Source organism: Marmota flaviventris, chromosome 6 (genome assembly GCF_047511675.1).
Source record: "Marmota flaviventris isolate mMarFla1 chromosome 6, mMarFla1.hap1, whole genome shotgun sequence".
Lineage (NCBI taxonomy): Eukaryota > Metazoa > Chordata > Mammalia > Rodentia > Sciuridae > Marmota > Marmota flaviventris.
The window spans coordinates 150,785,152-150,811,764 of NC_092503.1; the positions used below are offsets into that span (position 1 = coordinate 150,785,152).

The 26,613-nt window shown below is 46.0% G+C and overlaps 1 protein-coding gene and 1 non-coding gene across 2 annotated transcripts in view; both read right to left on the reverse strand.

Annotated features, from left to right (window-relative positions):
- Kif13a (kinesin family member 13A) overlaps positions 1-26,613 on the reverse strand; it is a 180,770-nt gene that overhangs the window by 27,153 nt on the left and 127,004 nt on the right. The window contains 13 exon segments of the mRNA XM_071613715.1: positions 1,158-1,257; positions 2,850-2,888; positions 6,622-6,768; positions 6,942-7,074; positions 8,349-8,500; positions 10,894-11,067; positions 11,878-12,039; positions 14,489-14,638; positions 15,334-15,474; positions 17,020-17,182; positions 21,119-21,332; positions 26,224-26,390; positions 26,491-26,577. Of these exon segments, the coding sequence (XP_071469816.1) occupies positions 1,158-1,257; positions 2,850-2,888; positions 6,622-6,768; positions 6,942-7,074; positions 8,349-8,500; positions 10,894-11,067; positions 11,878-12,039; positions 14,489-14,638; positions 15,334-15,474; positions 17,020-17,182; positions 21,119-21,332; positions 26,224-26,390; positions 26,491-26,577 (1,829 nt within the window).
- On the reverse strand, positions 23,964-24,091 carry LOC114102826 (small nucleolar RNA SNORA42/SNORA80 family). The gene has a single exon (XR_003584583.2). It is a non-coding gene; the product is annotated as a small nucleolar RNA SNORA42/SNORA80 family (small nucleolar RNA).

A 26,613-nucleotide genomic window follows, 5' to 3' on the forward strand; every position in this document is an offset into this window, starting at 1 on the left:
AGTGGAAACTCAGGTCAGTGTGTTTCATGACCTTGCTGAAGTGATCAAATGAAATAACGGATGTGGCATATAAAGCTAGATACCATCTTATAAAATGACAGACAATTTAAGGACATCATAAACTATGCTTTGTAAAACTGTGTGTGTGTTTGTGTGCGCGCACTGGATACTGGATTGAACTTAGGGGCGCTAACCACTGACCTACATCCCCAGCCCCTTTTATTTTGAGACAAGGCCTCGCTAAGTTGCCGAGGGTCAAACTTTTTTCTCTTCCTTCCTGCTTATTATGAAAAGGGATTTTATTTGCTCTACTTTGGAATGCTCTTATCCATAATTCAATTCTGGGGCTTCCCAGGTGTAGTCAAAGTGAGTTTTCACAAGTGGTCTGAGCACATTCCCCACCAGACACCACAAGCTGAACCAAGATGTCTCCTGAGAGAACTTTGGCTAACTTCTGTATAAAATGGATCAACATTCAAGATGTGTGCGCTGGTGCTGGGTCAACCTCAACACGTAGACCCTGAAGTCGGAGGGAGAGACTAAGGATTTTAAGAGCATATTTCTATTCCAGAATCCAAGTGGTGTTGCCAGCCAAAGCAAGCTGTGTCCTTCGGCGGCAAGGGAGCTGCAGAGAGCACCGTGACCCAGCTGGGGTCAAGGCTACTGCCCACCAGGAGCCAGGTGCCAACCAGCATGGTCTCAGAACCTTCAAGCTGCTGTGAACCCTTGACTCTGACCCTGGTGCACCTCATACTGCTATATTGAGATCCAGCACATCTGTGTTCATCGAAGCCAGATGTGAGGGCTGGGGCTGGGGCTCAGTGGTAGAGCACCTGCCTAACGTGTGAGGCACTGGGTTCGATCCTCAGCACTGCATATAAATAAATAAAATAAAGGTCCATCAACAACAAGACCCAAATGTGAGTTTGACCTTTAATGTGACAATTTTATGACAAAGCTCAGAGATTTATGAAAACATATTACTTTCAAATTCAGAGCCTTTGTAAACCAACAACATATAATTAGATTCACAAGTATCTGTATGTCTGTTTCAAGTTCAAAAAACAAAGATTCTTCTGTCTAATCAAGGGAAGAACACAACCTGCTGCCGCTGCTTACAAGCACAGAAGCTCGTCCTGGGAGTTAATTGCACGTACCTTTCTTATTGCTGACTTTTTTAATCTGCTCATCTAAGTATTCTCGTCGTTTGATGAGTGCATCTGACCACCTCTCTCGGACGCAGTTTAAGTCTTCTTCCTGATAAGACGGAGGAAAGTATCTCCTATACAGTGCGTAGAACACTGTTTCTTTCTTTTTAAAAATATGTTCAAATTGATCAGGAAACTTTTCATTAGGAAAAGGTCATTGAACATCGCTGGGTGATTAATAGGCAAGAAAGCAAAGAGGCCTCAGTAACACCGCATGCGGATCAAGGATGTCGGTATACAGAAATCAGAGCCTTGGATCTCCAAGAGGATAATTGTATAGAAAGCAAGATAAGCTCAAACCATACCAGCCGCTGAATGATTTTTATATATATATATATTTTTTTGTGTGTATGTGTGTGTGTATGTGCATTTAAATGGTAGCTATTCACTGACAGATGTGCAATTTAAAGCAGAAGGATACCATGAACAGAGCTCAAATCACATAACACCAAGTGGAAAGGAAAATGTCAGGCATTTTCATAGTTCATAGTTCCATGGTCTAATAACATTTATTTTCTGAAATGCAAACAGGGAATCTTTTGAAGTTGCTGCACAGACCTCATGTCCAACCTCCACCATGAGTCTAACCAAGGTTCTTTCATGCAAAAACCCAACATGCATTCAGCCATGCTTGAAGAAATTCCCGAAGCGGCTGTCGGCCTTCACTGGGACCAACGCGGCAGGAAGCGCGGAAAAAGCCACAAGACGTTAGTCAACGGCACTGCTGAGGTCCAAGGGGACACTGACATTGCCCGAAAAGTTTGCTTTGCCTTTTTTTCTTTCTTTATGAAATTAAGAGTAGGGGAAAAAAAAACCCATCAATTCTATTTGAAATGCTATTGGACTGGCCTGTTTTAATATGACTCTTAAGATATTACATTAGGAGGAGACTCTTGGGGCTCTCTGAAGCTTTTCCCACAATGCACCCATGATTGACATACAGAAAGGCACACTGCATAAATACCCTCTTAACTTGTGTAGAAAAGTACAAACTGGGAATCAATCCCCAAAACCTTCATCTAGGTGTGCTACTTTGATCCTGACCACACTGACCGACTTTTCTGATATGGAGCCAGTTAGTGCTTGTTTTGCATGTGAGTATATTTTTTTTGTGCCTTTCCAAAAGAAAAAGCTGAGATTTAAATCCTATAGGTTGTGAAAAAACTAAGCTTAACCCTAATATGAGGAGAAAACTGGCTAAACAAAATGAAGTGCATGAATGTCTCCCATTTTTCTAGCCAGTAAAGTCTTTTTAAAAGTAAAGTGGCTTAATGGAAAAATGCTAGTTCCTTGGATGTGGGAAGCACAGTGCAGTTCAGCCTGGGAAAGACTAGACTATAGATGGAGAACTGCAAGTCTTTTTAAGTGATAATGGTCTTGCCTAGCAGGGCTTTATAAGGTAGTGATTCCAGATGGCAGAGCACCAAATACAGTATTGGGTTTCAAATTTTGAATTAACAGGGAAAATAACAGAAAAAGGACCACACCCCTGATTACATAGAAAGCAAATATAAAGCAAGTGAAAAACTGCATATTCTGGCTCCCTGGTCCTCCTTCCTCCTCCCTGGCTTCCACTTTGCAAATGCTGGCAATTAGCAATAGCTGTGCCCCATGCCACAGGATTGACAGCAGTAGCAATACCTGGTAACTATCCATATCATCACCATCCTCATCATCTCTCTGGTAGGAAAAAAATAAACACAAAGGACATGCATTTTGTTTCTCAAACAGTACACAGGGAAAATAATTCTTAGAGCTTAACATACACATTATAATGGTCGGCTCACACAACGTCAGCACAACAAAACATTTCATTGAATCTCAAAAAGGGTTATGGATTTAATTCACTTGTCTAAAATTTGAAGGATTCTCCCCCCCACCCCCCGCAGTCCTGGGGATGGAACCTAGGGCCTCACACATGCTAGGGAAGCACTGAGCGACATCACTAGTCCTTTTTAAAAATCTGAAACAGATTCTCACTAAATGGACCAGGCTGGCCTCCAACTTGCAGTCCTCTTGCCTCAGCCTCCCAGGTAACTGGGATTATAGGCATGTGTGCTATCACACCTGGCTTCTAAAGAATTTTTAAAATATAGAGCAGTTATTTAAAAACAGAACACTTTCTGATGGAGATGGAAGCCAATACCATTGGGCCAGGCCTCATACCAAAGGACAGGTAATATGTATTTACGGCTAGGCTGACTGAGATCTGGGGTGGGCTGAGGGAGACAGAATTGCAAATCCGTGAGGGACTTGAGAGATTCTTTGTCCCAATCTTGGTTTTGGTCAGGAAAAAACTAAGACCTGTAGGATGAGATGAATTAATCCTGGAAGCCAGGCTGGAAGCTGGGCCTCTGTCTCCAACCTCAGTGGTCTTTCCTGCACCCACCCTTACATGGATAAAAACAAAGTACCAAGGTACAAACACAGGTCTTTGTTTGTTTGTTTTATTTTATTTTGGTGCTGGGCATTGAACCCAGGGACACTTTACCACTGAGCTACATCTCTAGCCCTTCTTGATTTTTTATTTTGAGACAGGGTCTTGCTAAATTGCTAAAGCTGGCCTTGAACTTGTGACCCTCCTGCCTCAGCCTCCCAAGCAGCTGGGATAACAGGTGTCTACCACCAAAGAAGTTTTGATCAAGATAATTTTCCTGAGAAACAAGATCATAAAAACCCAATTTATAATGAAATGCTTTTCATTAATAGAAGAGATATTAACCTAAAAGTGTTTTTAAAAAGTTAGAATTATATTCACATTTATACTTCAAAATACACTACACTTTTTTTTTGAAGGCCTAGTAACCATCATTACCAGTTATATGACTACCTTATTAAATGTAAGCCTAATCTTGAAAAAATTTACCTTAAACTGATGTTGTGTTTGTGTGTGTGTGTGTGCGCCTGTGTGTGGTGTTGGGGATTGAACCCTGAGCCCTGCCCACACTAGGCAAGCATTCCACCATTGTGCCACATCCCAATCCTTTTTAAAAATTTTTGCTTTCAGACAAGGCCTCACTAAGTTGCCCAGGATGACCTTGAACTTGCACTCATTGGGCCTTAGAACCCCCGAGTCAATGGGGTGACAGGAGCACTCCACCACACTTGGGGAGTGTAAGCTAAGGAGGGACTTCCCTCACCTGAAAACAGGCCAGAGTTTTCGTGATGTGACGCCACTGGGAAATGAGTACACTCTGTACTGGCTCCTGGCTACTGAATAAGAATTATGAAATACTATGTCCACAAAAGTTAGTAGCCATGACTTTGAACATGGCAGCAAAGGGAAAAATAGCCTTCAAAGTGACTACACTTTTCATTAATAGAAGAGATATTAACCTAAACATCATTACAGTTTGGCTGGGTGCAGTGGTGAACAACTGTAAACTTGACTAGGGAGGCTGAGGCAAGAGGATCACAAGTTCAAGGCCAGACTCAGCAACTTGGTGAGGCCCTAAGCAACTTAACGACAGCCTGCTTCAAAATAAAAAACAAAAGGGCTGGGGATGTGGCTCAGTGGATTCAATCCTTGGTATCAAAAAAAAAAAAAAAATTTAAAACCAGTCACCAGCATAGCTGGTGCTATGCTTTATGTGTGTGTGAATGTGTGTGTGTGAATGTGTGTGTGTGTTGCTGGGAAAGGAACCCAGGGCCCCAGACAGGCTAAGCACACACTGTATCATTGAGGTATATCCCAGCCCTGGTACTATATTCTTCAAGAGAATACAGCTAGGCGTGGTGGGTGTATGTCTGTAATCCCAGCAGCTTGGGAGGCTGAGGCAGGAGGATCACAAGTTCAAAGCCAGCCTCAGCAAAAGTGAGGTGGTAAGCATCTCAATAAGACCCTGTCTCTAAATAAAAAAAAAAAAAAAATACAAAATAGGGCTAGGGATGTGGCTCAGTGGTTAGGTGTCCTTGAGTTCAATCCCCAATACCCACCCTCCACCCCCCCACCCCACCCCCACCCCCGCAAAAAAAAAAAGAGAACAGAGCACTGAGAAAAGGCTAATGGTTCAGAGTTCACATTTTGATTTAAAAAAAATAAAAGGTCAGTTTTAACTCAAGAGGTCGAGCCATTCTAAAACATGCAAATAACCAATCCTTACAATTTCCCTGAAATGGGAACACTCAGCCAGTTGAAGATCCATGTTTTGTAAGGTCCAGTTGAAGACACACAAACTCAATGGTTCATCTAATATCTGAGATTTATTAAGCCACAAAGTTTTATTGCAGAAACAGACCTCAGAGAATAATTGTCTTCGCCATTTGGGACAAGGGGGGAAAAAAACCCCTCAGTTTTAAATTATCTGGCGAAGGCGACGACTTGGCAGAGCTGGAGAGATGACGAGCCTGGTCTCCTGACCCCCAGGTCTCTGCTCACCTCTACCAAGCCCTGCAGTGGTCCCCGGAGCTGACGACCAGGTGAGGGACTGAGCTGGGATGAGGCTCCTGCAGTCCACCTCCCTACCCAGGCCAGCGGAGGTCGGGGGAAGCCACCCCACAGAGCCTCACCCTCCAGCCCGGAGCAGCACATCGCACACGGGGCTGGAAGGACGAGGGAAGGCGGGGTCTGGTGACGCCATCCCTTCTTAGAGCCAACAGTCTGTGCCCTGATTTTGAGCTTTCAGAAAAATCTGTCTAAATGCCACGAAGCCAAAAGGGTCTGAGATGGGAGATGAAGCATTCGCAGGCGGCAGGGCTCAGGCTCTGGCTCCAGACGGACGATGAGCCGGGAGCACACGCCCTCCGACAGGCCGTGCAGGGGCAAGCCCCCACTTTAAAGCTTATTCTTGGGGATGACTCAAGAGGGTTTGCCTGGCAACATGAAGACCGATTCTTTAAAGTTTTCATCTTTTTTATTTTTAAATGAGAGCATAAGATTTGGGAAATGGAGATTCAATGGACAAAAATGATCACGAGGACAGCTTTATTATTTAAAAAAAAAAGGGGTAAAGCTTTAAAAGAACTGGTTCATTCTCAAAGAGTACGGTGGCAAATATGGCATTAAAGTGGATCAGGCCAGGCAGCGACATCAAATGTCCAACAAATTTTGGGCCAGATATGAAATAAACCTGCCTAAAGTAAATAACTACTATAGCATTAATATGTGTGTTTATAAATAGGTTATTATTAATTAACAATGAGCAAACACAGTGTTTTAAATCTAGGGAAACAGGCAAGGGGTGGAAATGTGAATTGGGGGAAGATATGTGGTTGATACAAGTTCTATTAGATTCCCAAGCAGGTCCTCATCAGAGAGCATTAACTTCTTTACTTCTGTACAATCTAATTCCTTTGCCTCAGTGCTGGGGATCCAACTGGGAGGTCTCATGCATAGGGGGCAAGCACTCTGCCACTGAGCCACGACCCCTACCCCGATCCTTGTTAAATACCACTTCACATCTGCGTGCCTTACCTGGTAACTGTCCAGCCCTCTTTGGAGTTTGGTGGACCTGGCAGTTACGCAGCCAATGGATACCGACAAGATGGCTTCAACCATGAGCGGCAGTGTCCCTGAATGCTGAACAGGTTTCACTGTGACTTGCACTCTCCGGGAGTGACCCTGCAGAGGTGTGGTGGTGGTGGGGGAAGACAGGTGGCAGGCATGGGGATGGGGAGGCACAGGAGAAGGAATAAGGGGAAGGGAAAGTATTGGGGAACAGAAATATGAATTATTAGAAAATTCCCAGAAACCGTGGGAGAGTGGAAACGCGGATCGAGCAACACGCTTAGTACCTGTCTGAGCTGGAAGACGCCCCCCGTGTTGACATCTTTAGCCTGATGAAGCTCCACGGCAGCATATTCCCCCAACTCATTCAGTTCTAATATGGAGATCCACATCTCTATTCTTCGAGTTACTTCATTCCACCTGCCAAATGACCCAACAAGAAACAGCGTCACCGTCCAGTATTAGTAACGGAACAAGCCATCAGTCACTGTGCACGCCCCCCCGTGCTGGGCACCGTGCCACGGCCATCACATAGGTGATCTCCTATGGCTTGCATGTATTGAGACAGAACTTACCTTCAGTGACACGCCCGGAGCTCCAGCACAGAGTTTGAAGAGTTTGGGCAAATGCACACACCTGTGGACCCCTCCCACCACTCTGTCGCTCCCCGTTCAGTCCCCTGAACCTGTGGTAGGAGGCCACCCAATCAGGTGAGTTCTTCCAATTCCAGAACTTCATATAAACGAGATCACACCAATGGACTCTTTTGGGTCTGGCTTCTCTGGTTTCATATAATGATTTTTGATATCCAAATGGATATAAATAGTTCTTTCCTTAATGCTGAGTAAGACTCTATTGTATTTGTTTACCAATTCACCCACTGAAGGACATCTGGGTTGTTTGAAACTTCCCCAAGTTTTTTATCCACTATGGATAAAGCTGAAATGAACATTTGTATACACCTCTGTTTATGGACATAGGTTTTCATTTCTCTTGGTTAAATATCTAAATACTTAGTGGTGGGATTGTTGGGTCATAGAAGGAATTGCCAGTTTTCTCCCACATGGTGGCTTACCTATTAATTTTCATAGTTTTATGTTTAGATTGGCACAGCTCTTTTTCTCAAAATTTTTTTAGTTGTTGGTGGACCACTATTTTATTTATTCATTTACATATGGTGCTGAGACTCAAACCCAGTGACTCCCACGTGCCAGGCAAGCACTCTACCACTGAGCCAAATCCAGCCCTTCATGGGCACAGCTTTTAATTTTGATTAAGATCAACGTAAAAAATTTATTCTTCTCCGATTAGCATTTTCTGTGGCCTAAGAATTTGCGACCAACTCAAAATTGTAAAGATACCCTCCTGCTTTCTTCCATTAGCTTTATAGTTTCGTTTTGCGTTTAAAGCTAGGGATCTATCTCATATTAATTTTTGTGTCCAGTGTAAAGTAAACTCAAGGTTAACTCGTTTTTTGCAGTTGTCGCAGTTAGGTCTGTTGAAATAACCACCTTCCCCCTGTATTTCTCTGGTGCCTGGCTGCTCCTTCAATTATTCTTTAATTGGAGACAATAGTGTGTGACTTAATGGAGGAAGCAGGCACAGAGACGTTGAGTAACTTGTCCAAGGTGACAAGTACAGTCCAGGGGTCACCGTCTGGCTTCTGTGCTTCCAGCTCACAGCTGACGACGCACCTGTCATGCAATGTTCTTGTCTTAGCGTGGAGAGAGTCCACTTCCCAGACGGAGCTGCCATTGCCAGCACACCGGTGGCCCCAGACCTCAATTGCCAGCGCTCCATCTGATATGAACTCTAGGAACTCCTCGGTGACATTCACCACGTAGTCCTGGGTAAGAAAGGAGAGCAAGACAGGAGCCACGCATAAGCAGACTGCGAAATCCCTTAGCCTTCAACTGCACACTGATTCATGCTGGAGGATTTTAGCCTGTTTCTACCTTAAACCCATCCCTTCTATTTTCTGGGAAAATGATAAAGAAGCACAGAATAGTGGATCTGGCAGGAAACCGTGAGGCTATTTAATTCAACCGCTTTCTTTTCTAAGTGAGGAAACTGAAGAGAAGGACTTATCCAAAGTCAAACTGCTAGCTGGTTTTTGCAGGGCTCAATCTGCATTCTCTTCCTCTTGGTTCTGCAGGGCCACTCTGACTTCCAGCTGGCACGGACTCAATCAAAGGACTGCTCCTCACCATGGCTTGGGAGAGTAATGATGGAATTCAATTTTCTACAGTTATCTTCATGACTTATGTATGCTCTTGCCCTTAAGCCCTGCCACCTCGGGTCCCCATTCTAAAGCACAAACAGATGACGGTTTGGAAATGGATAGGGAATTGGCTGAGAGATGTGGCAGATCACCCCGAATTATGCAGCAGGCAAAAGAACAAAACCAATTTTCTTTCCATTAGCATCTCAGAGGAATCCCAAGTGGATACTCTCAGGTGGAGTCACTGTGTGACTGTAATTTATAGAAACAATGTGTTACACTGAGTTATACTGTGTTTTCATTTTATTTGGAGACAGACCCAGAATTTTAGAAGGAAAAAAAAAAAAAAACTTAAGGTTACATAGTGCACCTAGGGCTCCGGAAATAGTTTATGTTAAATAGTCTTTAACCACCAGGATGCACCTAAAATTCAGACATCATCCTTTTCTACTTCTAAAGAAACCACTTGGTAGATCCAAAGAAACATGAGGAATATTTAAAAGAATGAATATTCAGAGGGCTGGAGTTGTGGCTCAGCAGTAGAGCACTCGTCTAGCATGTGCGAAGCCCTGGGTTCGATCCTCAGCACCACATAAAGATGAATAAATAAAATAAAGGTATCGTGTCCAACCACAACTAAAAAATAAATATTAAAAAAAAGAATATTCAGAGAACAGGCTGTGTATGATGCACACACCTGTAATCCTAATTACTTGAGAGGCTGAGGCAGGAGGATTGCAAGTTAGAGGCCAACCTGGGCACCTTAGTGAGACTCTGTCTCAAAAAATAAATAAATAAAAAGGACTGGGGATGTAGCTTAGTGGTGAAGCATCCCTGGGTTCAATCTCTAGTACAAAAGAAAAAGAATATTCAGAGAACAATAACAAAAGAATGACTGATAAATATTTGGAGAACAGACTTGCTAAATACATTAAAGACATGAAGGCTATATTTAGAAAAAGACTTGACAATCTTTCCCTATGTGAAATTTGATAGGTGGTGATATGCATGTGTTTTCCGAGTGTAAAGCTGGAAAGAACAAGCACAATTATAAATTGAAAAAGAAAGGGTCTTGAATATCTATCAAGAATTGTCCAGGAAAAGGACAATTTCAGAGAGCATAAAGTTGGTCTTTCAGAAAAGAACTGCCGGCAGTCCCCTATAAAAGGAGAGCAGGCAGTGCCTCCCCCAAGGTCAGTCACCTGCACTCACCATGAGCTCCCCTTTTCCATTTTATATTTTCTTTAAAAATTCACACAGAACGCTGTGCTTAGCATATTATGCCAAAAGAATGAGAAGTATCTATAACAACTCACACATCAAGAGGCTCACAATTTTGCAGGGCCTAGTGTGATCCTCATTTTGTAAAATATTTTTAAACCAAATTACATGTGCATGATGTAAAGGTGTATATCTATGTCCATTTATGTGTATATGCACATGTTCATCCTACACATACGAGAGTTGCAAGGCATAGAAAATATTCTACTAAAATACATTGCAAGGTGCAGTGGCATACATCTGCAGTCCTAGCTACTCGGGAGGCTGATGCAGGAGGATCTCTTGAGCCCAGGAGTTCACGGCTGGCATGGGCAACACAGTGAGACCCTGGCTCAAAAAACCAACAAATAAAAAAACCCAAAAAAATCAAGTATAGAAAACTGCTACTAGTGGTCAAAAGTCTGTAGAGTAAGACTGCAAGTTGAAGTCTTTCAGATTTTGTTTTAAATATTTCTAAATTATTCAAATTTGTAAAAGTTGATTTTGAGGTTAAAAAGTCCAATAAGATGTTACATTTAATGAAAACTCTTATGGGGAAACCTTGGAAGTTATGATTGGATTTTACAGCTGCACCTGACTCCACTGCCCCGACACAGTTTGCTTCATTGCTTTGTTTTTCTGCAGTGCTCGACGCTGACCCTAGGGCCTGGGACGCATACAGTGTACAGGTGTACAGCGCGGGCTCTAGCTCCAAGTCACGCCCAGCCCTGGAGCTCACTTTGCAGTGGCATCTGTACCTTACAGTGAGAGAAGGTCACTGTGTACTGGGCATCCTTGGACTGTGGGGAGGGCACATCGGGGTCCACCACCGGGGCAGCCACGGCAGACTCACACTGGTCCCAGAACGTGTACTGACAGAAGACGAAATTGGACAGGCTTAAGGGCAACCCAGTTGCCTCTTTGATTTTGACCTGAGGAGATTAAAAGATGCAAATATAACTCCTATAAAGGGAACATTAAGTCACACACTATATTGTCCCCAAGTAAAGAGAAGGTGATGGAATGAAGCAGTCTTCCATTTGTCAACTGAGAACATTTGATGCATTTCATTAAAGGTTTTATGTCTAATGAAATCTGTACCAGAGTTCTCTATCTACAGTGGAAAACCTGGTAACAAGTACACACATCCCTGCAAACCTTCCTACTGACCAAGTTTCTGATACAGATGTGATCTGACTCACTAAGCAGCACACACTCCTCACGTGCCCAACACAGGTGAGCCCACCACACCTGTGGGCTAACCTGACAGAGGACTGAAAATGTTTAGAAAAATATCATGCCTGTGCAGAACCCTTGTAGATTTCTTTTCTTGTCGTCATTTCCTAAACAACACAGTAGAATAGGTCCTTATGTAGCATTTTGCTGTATTACTCAGTATATGTGATCCAGAGATTAAAGTCTGTGAGGGTGCACAGATTATATGCAAATCCTCCCCCGTGGTAGATAAGGAGCTGGAGCCTGAGTGGACTTTGGTATCTGTAGTGTGTCCTGGAACCAATTCCCCAGGGGTAGTGAGGGAGGAATACGTGTGCTTTTGGAATTTTATCCAACTGTCTTCAGAAAGTGTGCTATGCTTCTGGAGAAGATGCCGCCCACGGTTCCATCTGTTTTCAGACAATTTAAACTTTATGACTCTGGTTGAAAAATTCTCATAAACTTCTTGACCCTTTGCCTGCACCCCAAAGGTCATCTATGTGCACCTCCTGGGCTGCCCGGCTCACCCGGCACGTCAGCTTCTTGACGCGGTGAATGATCTCTCCGCTGCCATCCACGACTTCCAGGCTCCCGCTTTCGCTCGAGTTCTCTGAAGAGTCATCCTCCACCACGCGCTCGGGAACAGCCCCCGTCACCCGCATTACCTCCACATGCAGACGCCCTGCAACCTGGGCCAGGGGACAGCACCAGGAAGTTACAAAGCTTGCCACCGGCTCACTGACATGACTCAGAAACCCACCTACAAACGCCCGGGAGCATCTCTGCGGCCCCCACCTGGCCATTTTCCCAGCGATGGTAAAACCCACCATGCCCAGAGCCCGGCACCTGCAACAGTCCTGCCTTACTTTGAGCTAAATTTGCCTCCTCGCGACTTGCCTTCTGGAAACATTCTCGGTCTTACCTTTTTACTCCAGGTCAACCCAGGAACAACTGGACGGCAGCTTTCACGTTCTACCTGGAACTCTCTATGCCCCACGTCATTCGTGCAGGCATTTATTTGACCAAATGCTTCATGAACTTATTTATTTCAAACACCTAGGCTCATGGGACACCAAGATAGAGATACAGGCCCTGCCAGGAGGGAACTCCCAGTCACGTGGGAAGAGACAGTGAGAAGTCAAAACCCAATAAGAATACACAGACAGAGGGTAAATATGTTCATTTATGGACTCAACAAGTATTCACTAAGGATGGGTGGTGCCAGGGAAGGTGCTAAGCCGTGCTCACAGCCGTAAACCAAAGAGACGTGGCTCCCACACTCATGGAGCACAGAACTGTGCAGCTCAGACTGGCCTGAGGGGTGCTGATCCCAGACACACCTGTGTCGGGAAGAACGGCCTGAAGAAAGCCACGCAGATATAAGAACCAGCTCTTTTACAGCTGTTTTTCATTCCCCATGTGGTGGTAGTTCTTGGATAGGGGCCGGTTCAACAGCTTTCCTCCTGAAGTCGCTCGTAGGGAACTGAACTAGAGCACAAGGAGGATGCTCAAGGGGTGTTCTCAGCGCCCTTCTGCAGCCAGTCACCCTCCAGCGCACAGGTCAGGTCAGAAGGACTGCCCAGGAGGGGGCCACGTCCTCCGTGCTGCCACCTGGGCAGGGAGGGTTATTTGGAAAGGTGGCTCAGACTCAACTTCAACACGGCAGCTGGCACCAAGAACCTGAGAGAAGCTAATTGATGGTATTTGACAAACAGAAGTGGTAAGGAGGAGGAGACAGGAAATGTGATAAATCAGCCAGAAGATAGTGGGTCAGATTGTATTCTTTGATTTTTTTTTTTTTTTTTTTTTTTTTTTTTTTTTGAGAATCTAATACATTTGTAATGTAATTTCAGGGGGATTCATGAAGTATCACAGCCTACCTCAGACCCCAATTTAAGAACCCCTGAGCAAGGGTCTCAGCCATTAGATTCCTTTACCACATGAGCTGTATAATTTTGGGGTGGGGTGGGGTACTGCGGTGGGAGCCCAGGGCTATTCTACACTGGGCTACATCCTAACCTTTTTATTTTTCATTTTGAGACAGGTTCTTACCATGTTACTGAGGCTGACTTTGAACCTGCCACCTTCCTGCCTCAGACTCTCGAGCCTCTGGGATTATAGGCATGAGCCACTGTGCCCGGAGAGCTATGGCTTTTTTTTTTCCCCCGATACAAGGGATTGAACGCAGGGGTACTTAATAACTGAGCCACATCTCCAGCACTTTTAATTTTTTATTTTTATACAGGGTCTCTCTAAATTGCTTAGTGCCTCCCTTTTGCTGAGGCTCTTTGAACTCTCAGTCCTCCCTCCTCCACTTCCAAGCAGCTGAGATGACAGGTGTGTACCACCATGCCTGGATGGGCTATGCATTTTTTAACATGGGAAAAAGCAACCCTGGCTATTGTTCCAGAGCAGAATAGGTGGGGGGTTACTACACACAGACGTGGGCCGTGGACCTGCATCCCACCAGGGCACTCGGGTCTATTTCCCAGCATTGCTCTGGGGAGAACGGCATCTTATCCCCAGGCTGCTCTTGGTCACACACAACTTGGTACTTTTATAAGTTATAAAGGACAAGCTAGGAAGTAAGGGCATTACTAAGCTGTAAATAAAAACATCAGCTGATGAAATGATTTTAAAAAAGAAAAGGTTTGAACTTCAACATTTTCCAAAATGTATCTACATAACTGAAATAGGAGGATTCACAAGGGGGTAACAATGGGTTGTTTAAACTTGTTATTTTGAATATTTTGGACTTCATAATAATCCTCCCAAGTTACGTCATCTTATAAACATCATTTAGGGGCCGTGAAGGAACTAAAGATACGAGATTGCCTTTTAAAAGGGAAAGCGATATGGGGCATGGAACTGAATCTTGTTGTCAAAAGATCTCTAGTTAAACACACATACACACACATAAACACACATACACACACACACACACACTGTGAACTACAAACATCATCTGTGTTATATTACCTTTTAAGACCATGACGTAATCTTGAGAGTTTCTACTAGTACCAGCAATTAGCCGAGAAAAGAGTAGGCAGATCGTGACCGTCTGCCCTGGTTTCTTTATCTACCTCAAGATGGCTTTAAAAGAATTCAGACCTCTATTTTGAGGCGACCTGCCCTTACCTCCCCCTGCTGGCTGATGATGGGAACTGCGTACTGAAGCTTCACGTCACAGAACAGGCACTCCAGGAACACATTGGCCACACCGATCAGGTTGTGGTTCTCCTGGGCTTCGTAAAAAGGGTCCCCTCGCTTCCCGTAGAGCCTCTTGGCCTGAGCAGTAGGGAGGGCAGGCGGTGGGTGGGCAGGAGACAAGACATCAGCTTTGTATTATTTAAAAACAGCATTAGAAAAAAATCATGCTTTAAGGAAGTTTTGGTGGAAACAAATAAGTAAAAGAAGAATCGTGTTCACGTCATACAACAGAATCAGCATGCAAGATGGGCTTCCTTGTTGGGAACTAAGGAACCGCATGGAGGATTCTCAGCTGCTGCCTCATCTTCTCCGTCACAGCCGCCTGCAGTTTCTCCACCCCACACCTCTGCTTTGCCTGTGGTCTTTGCCACACCTTCTCTTCTACTACTAACCTCCAAAACAATGGAGTCACTCTTCCAAGCCCACCCAGCCAAGGCCACCCCTAGGGGCACATGCACACACGATGAATGCAAAACCCGTGCTGCCTCTAGACAAACTGATTTTCAGGACACTGACAAGACAGCACAGGTCCACCTCTGTCCCGTTCATGTGACTTGAAATGAGACAGTGCCCATCCCGCTATGCTACTGCTGCTACTAAAACTCTTTCAAAATCACTTTTCTGTTTTTCTCTAGTGTCATGGGTGTGCATGCATGTGTGCTTGTGAGCACATGTATGTGCATGGGTGCACTCATGTGGGTTTCTGGTGGTGACGTCATCTGTGGCCTTGGCATTTGATGTGACCCAATTTCCTTTACGTGTTGTCCTTTTACCTCAGGGACATTCTCCTTCCATTCTTGATAGAGGTCTCTCATGTCAATTAACTTGTTCTCCAGCTTCTCAATGGTCCAAACCTGGGTGCTCTTCCCCTTTCTCCTCACCTGAATAGCAGGCTCACTCACTATCGCACCTCTCTGCAGGACGAAGAAAACCAACAAAATGAACATTGCAGCTTTTTAAAATTGTTAAATCCTATACATACACACACACTCACACTAAAGTAAAGAGTTTGCAGAACACATAAAATGTATATAAAAAAGATAATATTCTCATCATGCTAAATGAAATAAGCCAATCTTCCAAAATCAAAAGCCCCATGTTTTCTCTGCTATGAGGATGCTAATTCACAATTGGGGTGGGTGCGGTGGGAAAAATAGAGTTACTTTAGATTAGGTAGAGGGAGTGTGGGGAGGCGAGGGAATATGGTGGTAGGAAGGACAGTGGACTATATAACTACATGACTGGTGGGATTCTACATGTATAACCAGAAGAAATTATACTCCATTACATATGATATATCAAAGTACATTTTTACTGTCATGTATAACTAATTTAAACAAATAAAAAAATTTGTTTTAAAAAGCTAACATTCTCGTACCTAGGAAATACTGCATTATTTTCTATCTTCTATGCCCACCCATGCACACACTGTATCTTTTTGTTATTTATCTGGAACTGGGGATTGAACCCCGGGGTGGTCAACCATGAGCCACATTCCCAGCTCTTTTTATTTTTTCATTTTGAGACAGGGTCTTGCTAAGTTACCTAGCAATTCATTAAGTTTCTCAGGCTGGCCTTGAACTTGCAATCTTCCTGCCTCAGGCTTCTCTAGTCACTGGGATTACAGGTGTGTGCAACCATACCTGGCTATACTTTTCATTTTTATCATAACCAGGATCAAACAAAATGTATCATATCCCAATTCTCTCACTAGTTTTTTACATTGTTATTATTTTCTTAATATTCTTCACAAACGTGGTTTTTTTATGGCAACATAGTAGACCACCATTTGGACTTACCACACATATGACTGATCATTCTGTTGTTGAACATCAAGGCTGTTTCAAGTTTTCACTACTACAAAGGCCACCGAGACAGCAACCGGGTATACGAAGGACATAAAACTACATACCTTCTAGGCCTATGTACTCAGAACTACTGGGTCAAAAAACTACAACCTCGCAAGTCTGATGAGGTGCTCCCTGACTCCCTTCCTCACTACCTTCCTGGATTGAAAACGAATGGATAAAGGGCTGTTTTCTTCCCAGTTTCCCCTTACAGGAAGAATTCTCCAAGTTGAAATGACAGGAAACCTCCCTTCCTCCTAGGATTCACTCTTTAAAAGGTATTGTAACAAAATACAGATGGCCCCCATTTCAGGAGGGGACGTTTCTGTACAAGGGAATGCAGGACGATCACTTACATATGCTTCTGTCAGTAGGAAAGTATTTAAATTAGCAATTCCTTCAGCCGCCCAAACCCTGCATATCCTGCTTAGAGCATATCTAAAGGGTTTGTTTAAGGAGCATTCTTACCTGGAGAGGGGTACAAAGGAAGGCTTAAAAAGGAATGAACACCTTGGGTCACATCAGGATCTCCCGAAGGTGATCTGCGGATTTCAGCTCATGGTGCTGCTGACTACTGTACGACCCACTCTCCTTCTTTCGGGACATCCTTACCTTTCTGTTGGCACTGAGGTTTGCAGCAGGGATCTGGAGAGTCACTTGGTAATCAGTGAGTTTGCTCATTTCTTCAGCTAAGAAGTTTGCTTCCCGCACCAGGGTATTAGCTTTGACTAGCTGCTCTCGTAGTTTGGCTAGGCTCTGCCGGAAGAGTTCATCCCTGTGGGGTCACAGAAAAGGAAATGAGCTCATCTAAAACAAAACCGTAAACCTGTTTGTAAGTGAGTGGACTCATTAGAAAATGGCAGAAAACTCCTTTCAGACAAAATTTTCCAACCTATTTTACCAAGTCCCCTCTGACCCCTCGAGCGCATGCCTGGGTTATCTCCTGGAATCACTGCTGGGGTCAAAGCTGCATGGGTACAGAAGTAAAACCCAGGTTTGGGGGCCGGGTGGTCACTCAGTGGTCGAGCGTTTGCTTAGCAGGAGTGAGTAAGGTCCTGGGTTCAACCCATAGCAGCAAAAAAAATGAAAGTTATGTTTAAAAAACTACCAGATTTTGACATGAGGATTTAATTTTTTTTTAAAGTAAAGAAAAAGAAATGATGGTTATGACTTTTGTGTGCTACAGGCTGGCAGAGGCAGGGGGTGTTGGGTTGGGAGGTGAGAGACCTAGAGTTAGAAGAAGAAAGAAACTGAGGATTTCTTCAGCTGGTGAAGGTCACCCTCTCTGCAGCAGCGGGGATTCTTTTTAACTATACACAATAGCACTTGGTGATAAAAGGCTTCTCTAACACCTGATTCGGTCAAAACCTCATGACATGGCTCTCACAGCTCCACATCTGTCACAGTTAGGACTTTTCATTTACCTGCATAACTACTTGATTAGGCTGTAAGCGCCCCTCGGGCAGGGATGATGTCCTTTTTGTTTCTGCTACACTTAGTTCCTGGCCAAGTGTATGGCCCAGCAGAAGACACTTGAAAAGACCCACTGCATGGAAGAAATGCGCACTCCTGGATTTCACTTTTGAATCTGGGTTCAAAGATAACCCAGATGCACGACTGCTCTGTGCCCAGCGTGGAGGGCTTCTTTTCTACCCTTCACATGTCCCATCCCTCCTGGGAGAAGATGAGCTCAGAACACACAGTCCTGCTCCTTTCTCGCCCCCTGGCAGGCGACACAGGAGGCACACTGGAGAGTGCGCACATCCCTAGGATGGTTCCAGAAGGGCATGTCCATTTCCAGGCGCCCACTCTGGCTCTCGCAGTAAGCTTGGTCTCTTCTCTTTCCCACAACGTCCCGAGCCCTGTTGATGCTTCTCTGAAGCATTCCTAAGCCCCTCTCCACTTCTTCAGGCCCCTTCTCTACAGGGCACTCTCCTGCCTCTGCCAGGCCACTCTCTGGCTCAAAATCTAGCAGGGATGCTCTTCTCCCAGGGCATAGATCCCAGACACTCACGTCTGTAGGTCTCCCACAGGTTATAATAGTTTTAGAATTAATTCTCCATGCTTCTCTATAAATCACCATCTAGACTAAACAAAACAGCGCAGCCTTCCCCAAACATCTCCATTGCTTTCTATCTGTTCATGCTAACCCACACCTGCCCAGGGACCTCCGACTGGGACAGAGGCTATAGTGAGAGTGGAATGCTAAGCATGGGGATTGAACCCAGAGCCTCCCACTGCTTAAAAAAAAAGAAAGAAAGAAGGAAAGAAAATAAGAGAGGGGGGATGAGGAAGAAAAAGAAATGCCCTTCTCTGCTTTCTACCTGTTCAAACTCCATGTTTCAAACTCACTTGAAATCTTGCCTTCTCCATGAAAATCTCTGCAGAAGACTCCACATGGCTGGGGTCTCATCCTCCACTAAAGGACCATCACCCTTACCATGCCCTTGCCCACAGGGTGACCACACACTTCCTAGCCACGTCAACAAACTCACACGACCAACACAAACAGTATCTACTCGTTCCCTACCAAGGGACATGGTTCTACGCCCTAGAGACACTTCCATGAACAGAACAGATTCCCTGCCCGCAGGACGCATTTTGCAGTGGAGAAGACAGAAAGCAAATAAATAAATAAATATCAAGTCACTGTCTTTCCTACTGTGGAATGAAACCGTTCTGTAGCCTCCAGTTATGATTCAAGTTTTCGCATCACTCTGTCTGGCTCCACATTACATCCCACGTGTACAGAGAGCACACACCACATCTGAAGCTTTCTCCTTTCTCTGCAGCTCTATGCAGCTCTGGAACACACTTGAACACACATGGATGCGGGCGGGAGGCTCAGCCTCTCACCACCAGCCACACTTCTTCACTTGGTGAAACCTCATGAAAGTGAGACGGCAGCCCTGCTTATCATTCTGAGTGACATTCCCCAGATATCTGCTTCTCCAGTCTTAAGAATCTAAGCCCCAGGGCCTCTTGCCTCCAAGAAGACCCACTCTCTCCCTCAAGAGTCTCCCCCTTCCCTTTCTTATCCCTTCTAATAAACTCAGGCCTGTTACTCTGGAGGGAAAAAAAAATTCAAGGAAGTGAAAAAATTTAGATAATTAACTGAAAGATGCTATGATTAAAGGCAAATCCACTTTCTCTATCAGGTACCTTTCTTGTCTTTGATATTCTTGACTGAACAGAAAGGGCATCAGTGGGTATAATTACACCCAAACCTTCAAAAGCTGGCTACCAGCTCACAGTAGATGTGGGAAAGGTGGCTCTTGGGAAAGCGCCACTGGGTCACTTTTGTCAGCTTCTCCCAGGGATAGGAAAATAAAGAGTAACATTGAGACGCTTGATGAGCCTTCACAGCCGGGCATCGGGACAAATGAGTCAGCAGCCCCTGGGAAGATGCAACCGACTCCTTTCTCCTGGCTTCGCACAGCCCAGCACCAGAGCACCTGGAGACGCGGTGCAGGGCGTGCTCCCCTTCTCTGGGCCCAGCTCCCTGGAGGGGGCTCCTGTCCAGCCTGTCACTACCAGGGAGGGATGTGGAATGTGTCGGCCAGAGTGGAGACTCCCGAGTCAGACTGCCCTGGCTCCGACCCCACGGCTCAGTTTACCAGCTAAATGACCTTGGGCAAGCCCGAGCCTCAGTTTCCTCCTGTGTAAGAGAGTGAGCACAGCCAAAGACAATGGCAGGTGACGACGACAGGAGGGAAGGTAGAGCACTTGGTGCCCAGAGCACAGTAAATACTCTGCAAATGTCAGGCACAACCTCTGTTGTTAATTATAACACAGGGTTCGTCCAGGACTATAGACAGACCTGGATTTAAGCTCAGGCTTTTCTACTTACTGGGTGGTGGGAGTTTATAAAGCAGGAATAAGCTGGGTGTGGTGGCACATGCCTATAATCCCAGAGGCACAGGAGGCTGAGGCAGGAGGATCTTAAGTTTGAGGTCAGCTTCATCAACCTAGCAAGGCCCCAAGCAACTTAGCAAGACCCTGTCTCTAAATAAAAAAATAAGAAGGACTAGGAACGTGGCTCCGTGGTAAAGTACCCCAGTGTTCAATTTCTGGTAAAAAAAAAAGAAAAAAAAAATCAAAAAAGGGCAGGAATAATAGTTCCTATGCACAGTGCTGTTGGGAATGTTGAGTAAAATTAGCACCATGCCTCGATTGTGGTGTGAACACAACGGAAGTCAGTGTCAATTTACTGTCCACTGTGGTGGCCGATATTATTATCATTTCTTCCACCACTGCCTCCTTTGAGAGGTCTGATATAATCATTTTAAGTCTTATGCCTTGGAAATTCACATTTAGATTTCTCTACCCCGAAGTTACATTTGAATAGAACCCAAAGTTCCTCTCCCTTGAAGTTAAATTTGAATAGAACTAAAAGTAAAAGAAATAAAAAAGAAGAATCTGCGTTTTGTTAAAGACTTATTCCAACTCGTCCTCTTTCAACACTGAGCAGCGTGGGCCTTCTGCGCTGGCTCCTTGTTCGGAAGGGTAAAGTGTGGGGTCGTTCTCAGGGCGTGCTGCGGCCCACACACCTGACACATCTGGGGTGGACGGTGTCTCTGAAAGGAAAAGCCACTGCCCAGCAAACTAGACATGGGGAAACTCGTTTCCTCTCTGCGAGACTTGTGCCCCTTGGACGGGCCTCACGAGCCCCTGGCGCCTGGCCCCGGGCCGCCCGCCCGCCCGCTCTTACCTCTCCTCTGCCCACTGGGTCACCTTCTGCTGGGCTGTCTGGCTGCTGTAGGACAGGCGGTCGGGGCCGCCGCTCGGGGGCTGCCGCTCGGGGGAGAGCTGTTGGCGCAGTTGCTCCAGCTCCCGCTCGTACATGAGCCGCTGCTCCTCCAGGGCGCTTCTCTTCTCTTCCAGGTACTGCTTCTCCAAGACCTGCACCACGTTTTGAACTGGGTCTGGGGAGTCAAGAGACAAGCAAGTGTCTTGAGTGGAGGCTGTGGCAAGAGCCGTCACCCGCCCAGGTCCTCGCCCACGGTCCCCTTCTGGGGGCTCACAGGTCAACTCCTCTCCGTTTCCTTTTGTGATAGCATTTTGGATGACATTCTTCACACCCACCCCGTGACTGCCTTCATGTTTGGACAGATCACCCATCTCCTCCCAGCAGGTGGGGGAGGAGACGGGATGTGATCCTCACCCTTGAGAAGAACGTCGTGAAACCCAGGACAGCGCCACGGACAATGGGATCTTTGCTGACTTGGTTTCTAGGCACCTCTAACTTCGACGTGGGCATGTCAAAGGGTTTATGATTTTTACTACATACCTCAGTACTCTTGAATTTCTCTAAGAGGAGAGGAAACCGAAAAATCACAGCATATGTTTGAAAATATGGACTGAGCATACGGTCTGGCCGTTTCTGAGGTGGCAATAGCTAATACGGTCATTAATTTGCAAAGCTAACAAAACCTGCACCAGCCATCTTGCTGATCCAGGTCTGAGCTCCCACGACACACGTGTGCACAGGGGTAGACACACGGATGGATTGCTCAAAGGGGCCATGTGATGACTAGTGGTGGCTGTGGTACAGGTAGGACTTGAGCCCAATGAGATGACTGGCCGGGCAGGACATGAGCAGGCAATGACCAAGGAGCTGGGTGCCAGGGAGACAGATGAAGGCGCTGACCACAAGCACCAAGGTACAGGCATCCCATGGGGGCAGAGTGGCCTACAGGGGAGTGTGCCAGACCACCTCGTGGGACAGCAAGACCCTCACCACTGTGGTGAGCGCCTCCGGAAAGGACATGGGAGCAAGAGGAGATCACTTCTAGACCTGCCTGGAACGTCATTCCCCCTGTGCATCTATGCACTGGTCTGTATTCAGCGCACTGTGTTGAATACCACACTTTAGTTCTCAGTTCAATTTACCAGAAAGAAGCTGGAAACTAAAGTGATGCAGAGGGAGATTTGTATCATCTGATTATGGCACTGACTGACTTTTCCAAAATACTCCATCAGGTTGTGAAATAAATACGTAAGTTGTACCAATTTTTTATATTAGCGTTAGGAGAAAAGGTAACATGCTGACTTTAAAAAATGAGGTTAAGTAATACAAAACAGAAAGAAGCAATTTTTTTAAAGTCACAAGATACACTCAGTATGGTGAGTTGTTTTAATGAAACACAGTGGCAAAATTAACTCTACCAGCTACATCTCAAGCAGAGGACTTTTGCCCAGCATGCGGCCATCTCTTGAAAACCTTACAAAAGCCCTCAGGTGGACTTCATCCTGATTTAAAGATGAAGAAGTTGGGACTCACAAAGTTTAAGTAGCTACCTAACATCACAGAGCTAATAACTGATAGAGACAGGTTTGAAGTTCAGGGAACTAACTGGCTGATTGGCTGGGTATTAACTTGGTAAATAAAATGTCTTATCAAGCACTCTGTTAAAAAGCACACTCTTGAAAAAGAGAAAGAAATATATACCATTCTTTCCTGACGTAAAATTCACCACCTTCTTAAGAAGCAGAATAGTTTCATAGAGAAATTGCACTATTAGGGTTTTCACTAAGAGAGGCTGAATGAGATATTTAGTGCGTATTTCCACTCATTGGTCAGTAGTAGAGAAACAGGCATGATCCCAAATGGCTGAGGCAGAGGGATCTCCACCCAGGTTTCTTGCCAAGGCAAAGGCCAATGAGTGAGGTTTGAACTGTCAACAGTTGCCATGACTTGGCACACCTGCTGCTCAGGGGCCACACGACTCTGCACTCCTCCCTCTGAGCCTCAGTGGCTGGCCTTAGAGGCCTTGCCCCAGGGAAGGGCTTTTATTTTATCTCTGAGGCCAATACCATCTTGGAAACCCCTTTCTCGAGGACATTTGTGATAACTCCCTCTCCCCAAAGCGACCAGTATCAAGCCTCTGCCACAATTCTGCACCTTCTTATGTCAATCATCTTGACCAACAAGGCCATCGACTCTATGATATGGCCCCGAACAGAAGCCAAAGACCATGTGGCCTGTTCTCCAGTAACTGGATTGAATATTAGAAGATTATCCAGTTTGTTTTCCCATCACTTTCCTCCTTTAAAATTTTCTCTGTGATGGTGGAGTTGTCACCCAGTGTCCCGTGCACGCTGGGCAAGCACTCTGCCACTGAGCCCTCTCGGTGGCTCTTGAATGAACTGTTTCAAAATTCAGCGAGCCTAATGCCTCAGGCCAAGATACCAGAGAGTTAAGTCTTTGAGGAAGAGAGAAGGACCACAGTGATTGGTCTTCCTCACTAGTTTGTGATTTCCCTGGTAGGTAATACAAAATGAGCTCAGACCAATCAATCCTGCAGAGAATGGAAGAGAGGATGATGGCGGCAGTGGTGTTGGCAGAAAGGTATTCACATAAGAAAAAGTATTAGAATTAACTTGCACCAACATGGTCAGAGCACTGGATGGGAGGGGAGTAACCCTATTGAAAAGTGAAACCTTTGAGTCTTAGGTGGAATGATTGGCTCCTGACCTCTGCTGGCGCCTTAACAGTTCTTTACTTTAGAACTAGCTAGAAATTAGGAAAAGAGGTATTTTTTGTTTTTTTGTCCTACTGTGCAACTCGCTTCTGTGCCAGGAGCCTACAGGCACAGAGGCCAGGTTCAGAGCCACGGTATGCTCTGGCATGGGACACCATGAGAGGCCAGGGGATGGGGCTGCCGTTAATCCAAATCCATGCATGAGATGAGTGTTTAATTCCTATTGGAACCCTTGGGAAGAAGGCACCATTGTTGATGGGTATTAGATTTTCCTTTTACTTTAAACTCTAAAGGACTGGGTTTCAGATCAGTTTTTCCTCTGGAGAACCAGACACCTTACTCTCCTGTATCACCAGGATAATGGAGGGGAGTGCACTTTTGGAAGCACCACGGCCCTGCTGTTGTGCTCCTGGGCACCACAGTCACCCTTGTCTGTGCTCCTGGACATGGGGACAAGAGTGTCATGGAACTTGAACCACTGATGAGGCAGTGGGGCAGGACACAACTGAAAAGAACATTTTCCGGTAAAGAACAGAGTACATAGCCAGTCCTGGAGGGGGGCACCCATGATCCCAGCAGCTCAGGAGACTGAGGCAGGTTCAAGGCCAGACTCAGCAATTTAGTGAGCCTCTTGTCTCCAAGTAAAAACTTTACAAGGGGCTGGGGATATAGAGCTCAGAGGTAGAGTGCTTGCCTAGCATGGGACAGGCCCTAGGCTTGATCCCCTAAACCACTGAGGGGGCAGGGAGAGAGAACACAGAGCACCTCTGTCAGGCAGAAAGCTCCAGCTTCTTGCTGATGTCAATCAGATTTGGCCAAAGCCGCAGCACAAGCACCAGACAGCAGCCCTGCGGAACAGCAGCCAAGCCCCGCATGCTGAGGCCAACCGGCTAAGAACCTCTGTCCCATTGTTTGTGGAGGAGCTTCGTCTGGAACCACACGAGAGGGAAGAGAATCTTCAAATAGGACCACCAGGGGGATGACCACCAGGCAGACAGGCTTACCATCGGGAAGCCACCTAGCAGCAGAGCAGAATGCGGTGAATGCCATGGGGCCACCAGCCCTGCGGCACGTGCACCAGGGTGTGCTGGTGTGCCCTGGAGGCAAGTGCCACTGACCAGTGGATCTGGACACTGGAATAAAGACTGTGACTTTTTTATTCCTCTCTCTTTATTTGATGCACCCCCAATTCTATATGCAGAACCCCCAATTCCATATGCCAGAGGTCCAGCCATGCCAACCTCCTCCGGAGGCTTCTTCCAAGCGGGAGTGAGAAAGTCACTCTCTCAGGGAAGAGCTCCACTGTGAATAACAGGGCTGCCCAGGGTCCTGTCGGGTACGGGCTGCCTGTGTCAGGGTCCTGGAGGTCCCTGGCTCAAGCTGGGGTCCTCAGGCTCCCCAGGAAGAGGCGAGTGGGAGAGTGAGCTTGGCCACACCCACAAAGGACCTTCTCGGGTGCTCCTGAGTATAGCCCTGAGCTCCTGCTTGGAGACAGTTCTAGTCCCTGCAGTGCCTCTGACGCCAGACAACAGGGAAACTGTCCTTTCTGGTGTCCCAGGCCCCACATCTGGGGACTGGAAAACTGGGGGCAGGAAGAAGGGGCAGTTGGCAAGGAAAGCCAACTGCAGTGGTTTACTAAACACACACAGGTGTGTACAAACACAGAGGGAGAGAGAAAAGGAATCTGTCCCTCGGGACACAGAGGAGGAACTTTACAGGAACATTGAAAACCTTCTGGAAAGAGGGACCTGGCAATACTGCTGCCAGGAGAGAGCCTTCTTCAGAGATCTGAGGCAGACGGGGGCGCAGGTCTACAGGACCCATAAAACGCTTCATTTTCACTCTCATTTGTAATGAGGTTACTTGGGCTTATTTATCAAATAAGTCTTTTGGGGACTTATGGTTTTCAACTGAGTTTATGGTAAAAGGCTATAACTTCTATCTCCCCATTGGATCCTATTAAAAACTCTTGGATTCCCAACGTTTTCTTGGGAATTTTCGCACTCTCGTGAATTCAGAGTGAAAGTCTCAGTCTCGGGCGATTTTGATAAGAAAGGCTGCTGAAGTCATTTAGTAAGTACCTGACGACCAGGGGACGTCATCTCGGTCTGCTCGGGAACAAGGGGTCTCAAAAAAGCGCCTGCTGGCTTTCTGGTTCTACCTGAGGCAGAAGACCATCCCCAAACCTGCGCACCACGGCCGGCCTCACGTGTCAGGACTAGCAATTTTGTGTGTCTAAATTTGAGAACCACACTTCCCACTTCCCGACTCCTCCCGGAACCCCCGAGGGAAGGCCGTGCCCAGGAGGCTGGAGGCTGGAGTCGGGCCTCACCGTTGCTGTTGAGGGTTTTCATGATGACCTCCATCTGGGCGAACTCGTAGTTGTAGTCGGGCTCCGAGGAAGCCTCGCTGGCGGCGTCCAGGTCATGCTCTGCCGCGCTCGTCTCCTTCTCGAAGTCTTTCAACCAATCTCGCCGCTTCCTCTTCGGTAAGTTGATCCTGTGGGGTTTTCACCGTTGGAGAAAGTCAACTCCTTGGATACTTAAATGGATAACAGAAAACGTGAATCTGAAAATACTAGAGAACAGGAAGACGTTACCTAAAAAAGTGGTTATTTCCCCACAGGATTCTGTCACCGTGCCACAGCTGGGTGGCACTGCACACAAGAGCACCGTTCACACAGGACCTGAAGGGGCAGAAGGACAAGGTCAGGGGAGCAGAG